At 40.2% G+C, this 12,213-nt stretch overlaps 1 protein-coding gene across 2 annotated transcripts in view; it reads right to left on the bottom strand.

The window, feature by feature from the left end:
• LOC134204041 (uncharacterized) overlaps positions 1-11,257 on the bottom strand; it is a 59,105-nt gene extending 47,848 nt beyond the window's left edge. Inside the window, exons 1-2 of one of the 2 annotated variants that reach the window (XM_062678877.1) lie at positions 11,043-11,257; positions 9,687-10,987 (exon numbers count right to left, since the gene is read on the bottom strand). In XM_062678877.1, coding sequence (XP_062534861.1) covers positions 9,687-10,987; positions 11,043-11,075 — 1,334 coding nt within the window. In that variant the 5' untranslated portion in view covers positions 11,076-11,257. The remainder of the gene's footprint in view (positions 1-9,686; positions 10,988-11,042) is intronic. The other variant, XM_062678873.1, reaches the window with a different exon arrangement.
• Positions 11,258-12,213: the final 956 nt, after the last annotated feature.

Raw genomic sequence — 12,213 nt, 5'->3', positions numbered from 1 at the left:
TTGAAGCCGATACTGAATAAAAGGCGTGAGCCTTTGGGAGACGGCGTAAGCCAGGAATATACATAGCGAAACTTTAATCTAAAGTAGCCTCGAATATAAGAAATATGTATCTGCATAAAAGGAGTGCTTCATTTCTTGTCAATAGGAATGGAGTGGGGGGTCTCCAGTTAGTCGCGAGCAAAGGCATAGGATTTCCAATCCGGAGATAACGAGCTCGATTCTCGGTCCGGTCTAGGATGTTTTTGGGTGGGAAACATTCGCGACTCCCTGGACCTAGTGTATGCATTGAACATGCCCTAAGAGGATAACCAATAGTAAAGTTAACGTTGTCCACTGTATTCGCATGATGATGGAGAGTGTTCTTATCTTTATAATGCATTGGTTCAATTAACTTGTAATCTCTGATAAATTAAATAATATCTACATTTCATTTTTTGGGATATCCAGTTAGCTTTGCGAGAAAAGGCGTAGGATTGCTAATCTTGAAATGACAAGGCCGACAAGGTCCGGCCTAGGATGTTTTCATAAGACATGACAACAATATGTCTTTTTTAAAGAAACATGCAGCCCTTGGGCCTTGGCTGACTCCTCACTGGATAGCGTGAAACATTCTCGGCTCCCTGGGCACAATGTTTCCATTGTACTTGCCACACAATATTCATGCAGTTGGCGGGCAAAGAAAAGCATTAAATTAAGAACTGTGGAAATGCTAATAAAACACTAAGTTGAAAAGCATGCCAAGTTTCGGTTGAAATGTAGAACCATTGAAGAAGAATAAGATAAGTAACAGCTACATTTATTTGATGAAAACGATAGTTTGACTGAATTTATCCATTTTAACATTATTATTCTATTCATCCAGCGTCTGACCATCTATGGAGTAAAGCTTAAATATTCATTAAAATGAAATTAACACTCGAGCACGCGTGATGTTGTATTTTGTACAACATGTATGAAAAAATCATCGCTCGTGGTACACAGCACGGGCGAGCCTGCATGAGCGTTTCAGGATCGAGAACGTTTTAATGGTTAAAATAAATCATTCGATCTCTACCACATCGCACAGCGCGTGCGAGCGTTTTTCTAAGCACAAGTTTCGTACACATGCACTGTAGCATGCAGGCACCTACACTCACCGGCGTTCGGTAAACTCACCAACGAAAGAAAGAGTGGGTCGCATAAAGTGCGGTGAGTATTGTTTGTAGGCTCAATTTTTTGCATTTGTCATGCGCTACAGTGCAAACTCTGTGGTGGAATGCCATCTCTGACTGCTATTTTTATAAAAAAAAATCTGTATTTCGAGAGACATTATCTATAAGTGAAATAAGTGTAACGCGGGACGCTTGGCAGGACACCTTTCAGCGCGGGATAAATAGTGAAAATGCAGGACTGGTCTGGTCACTTACTACATCTGGGAAAAAGATCTACTTAATGTTTGTACCTCACTCACAATATGTACGAAAATCAAATAATTCAGTTAGAATTCAGCGACTGAGTAATAAACATTAAAACATAAAGTATCAGAAAAAAAACCAGCTCCAGCTTGACGAAAATTTATTTTTTCACGGTTCATGTCTTGAATCCCCGGTTTTCCCGCTTATTTTTCTCGTTGATTTCAATTTTTCGTTTTCCCTCCTTTTCCGTTTCTCCCGGTTGGGTGGCCACCATGTTTAGAGTTTAAATCTTAGCGACTGTGGACCCTGAATGGTAGAAAGAGCCGATTTGAAAGATCTCCATCCCGAGCAATATCCAATTGTCACTAACATTTAAACTCTCGATAGATTTCGTGTCATTCTTGTACAAATATATACTTTTATTTATTGTTATTATATACAAATATATACTTATTTATTATAGATTATGCGCATTTGTCATATGTTTAGTACAAATTTAACGATTAGGTATAAATACATAATCCTACAATATGCACGGATTTTTTACAAGCGACATGTGATATGAGGCAACTGAAATGCTGCGATGGGGGCGCGTTGTATTTTACTTCACGATACCGAAACGACGCACCGCCACATGTTGTCCATCACGTGCACTTTCAGCCGAGAACGGTTTGCCATGCATCATACACGCATTATTTTGTATGTGTAGGTCTCCCGCTTTAACCGCAATCGGCGATGTATAGGTAGCCAAGGCGTTTATCGTTAGCAGTGCACGGTTTGGTGCCGATGGTGCCGATGCAGAAAAGCACATCGGTTGGATGGAACCATGGTTTTTCTTGAAAAGAGTCCTGGATAGCAAATATTTTTTGCCTTTCTCCTGCGAATACTTCAAGTACCAATCGTTGCTTTCCGATTCTGCGATCTCCTTCAGTTGCAGGTAAGCATCCTTCACTAGAATCCGGTTGTCTATAGCTCGTTCTTTTCCGATACCTTCTTTCGCTGTTATGTCAGCCTGCTCATTACCTTCCAATCCAACATGACTGGGAACCCATTGCACTGCAGTCTGGAATCGGCAGCATCTCTGTAGTATTTCTTCTTCTAGTATACTTCTATATTTGGCACTTTTCGATCTAGTCAACTTTTCGCATGATGATTTCGAATCCGTGTAAATGACCGCATTCCATATTTCTAATTGTTCCAGTAGTTCCGTTGCTCTATTTATCGCCAGTAATTCAGCAGTCATGATCGATGTTGGGTTTTGTAGTTTCTCGGCTATTTTTGTTTTTGTGGGCTCTATGTAGATCCCGATTGCACACGTATTTCCATATTTGGAGGCGTCGGTGAATATTCGGGGACGATCCTTGTATTTTCCGTTCATAACGAATAGAGCCGACTGTTTGAGTAGTTTTTTAATAAACAGTTGTCTTTAGTAAGGGTTAAGTTTTCCAATTGGGGTTCTATTTTAACATTTTCTAACGATGCGAATGTCCTTATAACTGGATAGATTCTGTTGTATATTTCCATGTGTTGGATATAGCATTTCTCCTGGAATGTCAAGCTGTCTGTTGGACAACTGTTATCTCCTATTTCGATAAGATGATCGTGTACTATGTCCCGGTGTGCTATGTGTTTAGTTATCTCCCTACAAGCTACGTATTCGTCTCGTACTGTCCACGGCATTTGACCTGAGATTGCTAATAATGTGTTGATCGGAGTGGTTTTACTGCAACCCGTGGCTTTTCTTAATGCTTGATTCAGAGCTCGTTGTATTTTTTCTTTGCGTGTTTTGGCATAGTTGTTGAATGTTGATGAACCATAATCCGCAATGCTTCTCACCAACGCTTGGTACACCAGGATCATGCTCTGTGGGTGTCCTACATTTCGTACGCTGCTGATGATTTTAATCATATTGATTCTTTCCGCCACCCTTTGACAGACTTCTCGTACTTGTGTTCCAAATGACAAAGAACGGTCGATATAAATACCAAGATATTTATGAGACCATGCCATTGCGATGTTGGTGCCTTTAATTTTTAGATCTAGCTTTGATTCTCCCAGTTGAAAAAGCACTGTCTTTGTTTTACTTGGGTTTATCTGTAGATTTAAACTTTCTGCTTGATCAACAAACTTGTTTAGATAATACGTCTCCCTGTGGCAAACCGTTGCTAATTGTTCTGCACAAATTTCTGTTATTCAACAGCATGTCTATTTTTCTATTTATGAGAAAAATACCTATCCATGTAGTGATTTCCGAGGGACAGTGTAGTGCCACTAATATATCTTCTAATTTGTCTAATTTAACTGAGTTAAATGCATTCGACAGATCTAGAAACACAACAGCAGTTTTCCATTTTTTTTCTTTTGTTCTCTCTAATGTGGTTGACTAGAAAGTTGACGCAAGATACTGTTGACGAATTTTTTCTGAATCCAAATGATGTCTTCGGTAGGGTTTGCTTTTTGTCCAGGAAATCTGTAATCTTTTCTAATACTGCCGAGTTAACTAGCTTGGTTATTGTTGGTACCAATGATATCGGTCGCTTTTCTTCGACTTGGCGAGCGTGGGGCGTATTCGAGGATGGAGAGATGCGGCCTCGAACCGTGTATTGTGGCGTCAAATTGTTGATTCAGTGTTATCTGTTTAGATGTAGACTAAATAAATGAAAAAAAAATGAATCTGCTTTTCTCACTGTTTTCTTTAATTATTCTTCGAACTTCTGCCTTAAACTTGTCAGTGCCTTGTCCTTCTGTGAATTTTAGTTTCCTTATTTTTTCTTTCAATTTTTTTCGATTAATATATTTACATTCCCTCCTAGGCTCAGTTTTCATTTCAAACTCTATGATCAAATGTGCACTTCCTCGAACAGTCGATTGTTTAACATTCCATTCTAACTCGTTAAATATTTCTGAAGAACCTAACGTGATGTCTATAGCTGATGGCTTCTTACCCACTTCTGCTGGAAAATTGGTTTTACTTCCATCATTTAGTATCAGAAGATTCGACCCGTTTATAACAATTATTGAGGCACTAATAAACTATTTTGTTCGCCTCGATGATGATGATGGATTTTATATTTATTGACGTAATTGTAATTTGACCTTTTTCTTGTGTAGTCTACAAAAGTTTGAGTCTCGCGCGCGTAAAGCAGATATGAATGATTTTTAAATTTATGTACAGACTTGCGCTTTTCAGCTGTTTCAATGATTCTGCGGATTAGTAATAGGCTATCTAGTAGAGTTTGGTTTCCGCGGTTGATACCGAAACTTTTGATATCGACGGAGCGGTAACACAAGTTTTGATTTTGTTGACAACGACATAGTTTATTAGATTATTATTGATGCTTTCGAGTGGCTAACGTTACTTGTAATTACATGAAACGCGATTCTTGGTGGAACTTTTGAAATCTGTGCGAGAGGTATCACAAGTTTTGCATTTTTATGCACTCGAAGCATCACTACTGATACTTATGAGAATCTGTAGATGAAATAAACAGTTTTTTTACATTTAATATTTTTGCTGGATAGTAATGGAAAGTTAAGAAATTTATATCTGTGATGATAATCAGATCGTTTTTGTTTTGTTTTGCAAATTTGATTAAATTGTTGAAAAATTAAATTCAATTAATTATCTTAAAGATAAATCGTCTAGCTCAAACCTTTGTAGGGGTATGTGGCGGGACCATCATCATCATCATCATCATAAATTATTCTCCTTTCTTATCGCAGTTGTCATTTCCCCATAGAAGATGATGACAATTTAAGTCCCCAGTTATTATAGTTCTCCTGAATGTCTGTAACTGTATTATAAGATTATTCAAATCTGCCTTCAGTTCAACCGCGGTCACTGACAGTGCGGCATACACTGATGCAATCACCAAGTTAATCGAGGGAATCCTTATAGCTACACAATAAATCATCTCCGACTGCATATCTTTGTTAATGTAATTGTACGATCTTTTCAGTAGTATTCTGGCTCCTGAGTATCCGTCTGTTCTCGATTGCAAAATTCTATGGTACTGTGGAATTGAGTATTTTCTGTCTGCTTCTTCTCCTTTTTTCGTCGAAGTTTCAGTGATTAACGCTACTGCGTAATTACTTTCTACCAGGACTCTATGTAAGGAGCGGGACCATTTGGGCAGCACCCCCTATTCCCGTCTGAAACGTTAATAACTCGACCGCGTTCCAACCAAATGGCTTGATTTTTTGTACATCACTAGATATCGACAGAAACTAACCATGTACTAAAAAAACAAGCAATTCGATTGTAATGCGCTCGAGTAATGAACGTTGCTGACGGGAATAGGGGGTGCTGCCCAAATGGTTCTCTACCCTAATTCTTGTATATTTTTATGCAAGCTTTGAATGTTATATTGTAGGAATTTCATGATGGATTTATTGTTTATTTGTTTAATTTTTCTGACTTATTTTTTTGTAATAGAATGTGCAATCTTACCTGTTGAAGTGTGTCTTACTAATATTGTGTTTTTTGGATGAGGTCCGCTTTTCACAGTCGGATCTGTTGCCGTGGTGATGGTTGTTGGGGGGACTTTGTTTTCCGAGGTTCCCTGCTTGTTTGCTGCTGCTGCACGTAGTTCCGCTTTCCATTTCTCGGCGTCGCTGACTTTGTGTTTGTTGAATAACGCTGCCCCGTCTGGTAAGGTGTCCGGTTTTCTTTTTTTCTCCTGGAATACCGTAACATCTTCGGATATTATCCGAGATGGTTGCTTTTCTGTTGTTCTCTTTGTCTTTGGGTGGTTCCGTTTTACGTAGTGGTTTGCTGTCATATTCGCGTATGATTCTGCTGGTGTTGGATCATCTGTCATCTCTAATAGTGCTTCATACTGATTCTCGGTAAGAATGGGGAATCGTTCATTTGCCTCAATGAACGTTAGGCTGGTTTTTGCCATGATTGGCTGGATGTTATCCTGCCGTTTCCGCTCCGGACAATCCCTGTCTGTCGTAGTGTTCTCTTTTCGACAGTACAGGCACTTGATTGGTCTGAGACATCTCTCGTAATCCTCTTCTTCTTCCTGGTGGACCATTGGGCACCTTACGCAGCGTTTCTTGCTTCTGCAATTCTCAGTTCTGTGGCTGTATCGAATAACCACCATCGACTTCTTGTAGAACAGCCTGACTTTCGTTGTGCAGCTGAGCATTTTCACCATTCTTGGTAATTCGTTCGCCCTGAAGGTGATACTAACCCGTTGGGATGGTTGCGGTTTCCCATCGAACCATGTGTTGAGCCTTCTTATTCCCAGAATTGGTACCTCACAGTGGATGTATTCTTCCATTTCTTCTGTTGATACTTCTATCGGGATTCCTGCCATGACTCCGCTGATCGAGATGAAGTGCATAGGGATATACGCTCTGTAGTTACGTCGCTTGAATTCTTCGTCCTCCAATAGTTTATTGGCCACTTTATAGTTGTTGAGATACACCATCATTTCACTATGAGGTGAACCGGTCAAGGGCCGAAAACCTCATTAATAAAGACAAAAGAAAATCATTTTGCTTCTGCCTGCTTGCTTGACTTCGACTACGTTGTTCCTGAATGTAGTTATTTTATGCAGCGTTACTGCCAACACCAGTTTGTTGATCCGTAGCTCTCCATCTTGGTTGTTTATTAATTCGACCATTACCCGGAATGGGCGGAACGGTTTGCCTTTTGCTTGTTATTATTGATTCATTGCTCCATATTTCTGCTTTCCAGTGGGCTCTTCTGTTCCCTCGTCGAAGCCGCAGCTCCTCCACTAGAGTTTTCGCTCATTCTTCCTTTTGCCATTTTGGAACACTTCGCCTTTTGCAAACTTTTCTTTCACTGGATTTTGCTTGACTCCTCAACTTTTATATTGTCGCACTTATCACCGTATCAAGATAATACCACAAATCTACCGCAAAAATGTATTTGACTTCAGAATAGAAAATAAAGCCTCTAAATTTCGGTTCGTCGCTCGGAAACGCAAAACAATATGTCCGCTTGGCACGCTCAGATCAACGCTGATGGAGGGAAGAACACATCTAAAACTGTTCGTCATCTGTCCACGTGGCATGAAAACAGCCCTTCAAAAAAAAAGATTCATCAAAGGAATAAACTAAAATAGAATAACTAATAATTAAGGAACGTTTATAAACTTCATTATACATCGAACGATTATAAACTTCATTATACAGACCCCATTTTTCTGATATGTATGACATGCTGATTACAAATGTGTATTAGCCGTCTAATCAACCCCAGAAACAAAATTTTTAAGACTTGTCTTATTCTACGAAATAGCTTGTATTAAAATAAAAGATAACCGTTTTATTGAATAAATGGCTTATATGTCATATTGAAAAGCATTATGATTCCTCAGATTAGTTTGTTTTTCAATTTAACGCACTGTCACTTTAAGTTTAGTTTGAATTTAATTCGATAAGTGGGATGTAGCTTAGGAGCAGATAGACGAAACATATGGGATCGTTTATATTGGATGTGTCATTTCAGGTTCCCTTTTCAGGTCAGGTTTTTCTCAAAATATTTAACTTTGATTTTAATGCTGATACATTGACAGCTACATCAAACAACTGAAAACCAAAATACGCCGCTCGCTGCACAGGTTGAAGAATTGACCACGCGACGCCTCTGTTAGAAAATTATTTTTTATAACTACGAAACAGTTTTGTAAAGTAGGTTGATGGGACGACATCCCCAGAGTACGAGGTAGAAACGGTTGCCATATGACCACCAAGTCACGATTTTATATTCCATTGTGCGTTTATGAATTCTGTAGAACGCAACACAATATTTCCACAATCTCCTGCTTTTTGAAAGAAAAAAATCCCTCCATAATAAAATCTTATAAGGAACGGTCCATACCATCACGATCGGGCCACATGCATTACTGCCACTGTTTGTCTATGATCTGCAAAATAAACGCCGTGTCCTGTTGTGCTATTTCGACACATCCGAACGTCATCCAAAAATTAACACTGCCGCTTCCACATCCAGCATAAGGCATAACACTACGAGAAATATTTGATTCCAATTTTTGGCATTTATAATGGCTGAAGTCTTACAAATCCCGTCCATTAGGTGTGAGCCAAAAAAGCCACATTTGCCTCGACGGTAACTTCTTATCATCGTCGCCGTCATCGCCACTGCTGATAACAGCGGTTGACAGTACAAGTAAGTGAGTGAATGAATGCTGCCAGCATCCAGGCGCTAGCGTAAATGCACGAACAGCAGCAAGAAATTGTTTGGCGAAAGTCATCTAAAGCGGGTTTTCTTTAAAGTAGGAACTTTCTATGAAAAAATATTTGGTACCTACGTACGAAGCTGTTCGCTTCTACGCCTTACCAACATTTGTTTAATGAAAGTTTTATAAAGAGAGAATATTTAGATATTAGTTGTCTTTTGTCATACTACTTCTATCGACAGTATACATGCGCTCCACCACGTACGGTTCTCACAACTAAGTAGTCTTGATGAAGAATGATGTGCATCTGCAGTAGAAGGGCACTTGCTGCACAACTCAGATTTCAAAGGCACGTTTCGTCAAGTCATTGGTATCAACCACCGACCAGACGTTCGCCGTACGCCAGATACCGCAGGAATGCCGCGAATAGAATATACCCAAACAACATCTATTCATCGACTTCAACCCGCATGCACAAACACTGATTTCTAGATAAACTGAAACGGTTGGTCCAGGCGACTGCTGTGCGTACCTCAAGTGTTAGAAATGCTCTCGAGTCCTTTTGGAATGCGCAGATGGTTAATAAGTAAAGGTGATAGTCTTTCGTGTCTGCTGTTGAACATTCGAAGGAGGTATTATGAATAACAAGGATTGTCATGTGCGTCCAGCTATTATATTTTTTGGGTGGTGTAATTGAGGTTCTTCCGGGACCTGATGAACTTGTTCGGGTCGTAACGTTGTTGACCTCTATGTAAACGAAACATCCCTTGCAAAAATATGTTCACAGCCATTCGTAGAAAACCTTGGCGGATGGGAGTATGTTTCGGAATAATTGATTAGAATGTAAATATATTGGAATAACCATCATCAAGCTTTTTTTCCATGGTGTCCATCAATCACTCCCGACATCCAGAGTTATCATAAGCCCCATATATGTTACGTTACTATGACCGATGGTGTACATCGCCGTTGTTTACCATCAAAGTGCTTTCTTATTCCGGTAACCGACAACCGGAACGCAACTAGTTTTGCACATAGATGATTTCAACAATTGCCCAAAAACTCCCCTTTTGGCCTTTATAACCCAGGTAAACGTTAATAGCTTAAAAGTACTTACAGAACAGGTATATCCAGTAGAGTCTTATCCTCCGGATACAACTTGTCCAGCTGATCCAAGGCAGCGATCGTCTTGCGCATATTTTCCGCATCTTGTCTGAGCTTATCACGGTCAACGTGGATCGGAGCCGCCACAAATTTTTCCTCGCCATCCTTTTTCGTCTTGCGGGACCTATCTTTGTTACTTTTATCCTTAGACGATGAAGGGAGACTTTCGTCCTTTTTTGAATCCAACTTCCGCATCCAACCGTCTAGAGTTCCCTTGCTAGACGAATCCTTTGCAGCGGACACATCTTCCCTACGGCGACGTTTGGTCAACGAAGATGTCGAAGGAGGAGGAGTCTTCTCCGGACTCATCATCCGTGCTTTGGTTTTCCGCGGTAACTGCTTACGCGTGCAGCTATTCGAGTCTGGTAAATCATCACTGCTGGGGCAGACCACCGGTTGAGACGGTTCCGAGCTAAACATGTCCTCGTCGCTGCGGTTTAAGGAGCTTTCATCTTTAATTATGATTGGGGAGAGATTTACTTCGTCCTCGTCTTCGGAACCAAAAATAGCTTTCTGGCGCTTGCGCCTTTTCCCAACAATCGTACTTTCAACGGAACCGGGAGCTCTTACATCTGACTCCGACTTGAGAGGTGTACTCAAACTCCTAGGAACATAGGCAATTTTGTCTGGATTGTGTTCCTGGCTGGAAGTCGGTGTGTACGGATCCGGCTCGGGTTTAACCGTGGACTCAATTTTACGTGCTTTATAGCTGGAAGAATTTATCGGAGATTCACCGTTGATCGCCGTTGGAATGTATTCTAGCGAAGCGCCTGACGATGTAGACTTTTTCACCGGAGCTGGTGTGTATTCTTGGCTTAAAGCCGGCAACTCTTTCAACTTCTCGTTTTCCTTCTGCAGCTGTTCGATAGTTTTCTTCTTCTCCTCCAGTTCCCGAAACAGATTCTTCGTTTCATCCACAATCTCAACCACGAGGCATTCGTCGTGCAGTTTTTTATCATTATCATTGAAAACAACATTCAGAATCGTCCGAGTGTTCTCATCCTTGAATTGATACTTGAGCAAGTAGGTTGGTTTGTCGTCCAGCCGGCATTTGTATTCCTTGTCCAAATCGCACTTGCTGCCCTTGGACCTGCCTCGCTCATCGAATTGTTTCCGACAGATGCCTTCTAGCTTCCGGTAAATCATTTTCCACACCTCTGTCGGAATAAATTTATTTTCCGGCCCGGCACTTTCCCACGGCTGCTCACAATCCGGCTGAACCACCACATCGAGCAGAACGTATCTTTTCCCAATCTGAAACAAAAACAATCAACAGGCTGCAAGCGGTCAGCACCATAAGGACGCTTACCTTCAACTTTTCCAGAAAGTGGGACAGGTTCATGATCACCGCTTACAGTTTGACGATCGACATAAAACTTTTTTACATGAAAATGTTTTTCAATGAAACTATGTACATGGAGAAACTGCTCTAAAATCTGCCTCAAACGCAAAATTACAATCGAATGGAATTTTTAGCTGTTTTTAGTTGGTTGGAAAAACAAAGACCTATCAAGCGTAATTTTTGAAAAGATTATAAAAAAAACTTTGATGCACGCCTATCTCAATCTACACAGATATTATCAAGATTCTCACCGCCCAAATGAGTGCCTTAGAGCACCTTCACGGGAGTCCTCATCGCTATTCTTATTATAGCGCCCCTTCTTGAGTGCTATTTTAGGTAACGAGCCTGGATTAAAAACAAAGAGACGCAATACTCCTACCTTTAACAACCTTGTGCTCGATTGGAACAACTGATTTGACAGCAAATGCGCTGTTCCAATTTTGACACTTCATCTCTTTGTTATGAGTGCAGCCTCTTTAATTTTAGGATAGCGCCCCATCTTCCCACCGGTGGTTTCTATTTTTATATAGGAACTTCCGAAAGAATTTCTGGAGGGGCTCTCGAAGGAAGTGTACTGAGGAAAATGGACGTATGATTTTCAATCAAACGCCTTATACTAAGGACACACCTGCGGTACTTGTGCCATGGTACAAGAGGACAAGAAAATTATACCAAGACTGTCTTTGATAAAGATAATAATCGGTACGGAACTCATATCAAGATTCTTGTACCATGGTACTTATACCACCAATGTGTCATTAGTATTAAGGCCACCTTAAAGGCAGCCTTTACACCTCGGGAAAATTTTCCGCCGGAATTTGGCCCCGTGTATTTTAAAGGGGGCCGGGATTTTGATTTTCCGTGTTCAAATCCCGAAAACATCGCATATGCAAAAATGCAACCTTATACTAAGGACACACCAGTGGTACTTGTACCATGGTACAAGAGAACAAGATAATTATTCCAAGACTATCTTTAATAAAGACAATAATTGGTATGGTACTCATTTCAAGATTCTTGTATCATGGTCAGTACTGAGATTTTCATTTTCATTGAGAGAGGTCACGCGATATTTACACTTTATTCTCTCCCGCTTTCATAGAAAACATAAACATTGAAAGGAATTCTGCTAAATTTT

The sequence above is a fragment of the Armigeres subalbatus genome, chromosome 1 (assembly GCF_024139115.2).
Source record: "Armigeres subalbatus isolate Guangzhou_Male chromosome 1, GZ_Asu_2, whole genome shotgun sequence".
NCBI lineage: Eukaryota > Metazoa > Arthropoda > Insecta > Diptera > Culicidae > Armigeres > Armigeres subalbatus.
The sequence above is the reverse complement of the archived record's forward strand: the minus strand, read 5'-3'. Positions and strand labels throughout refer to the sequence as shown.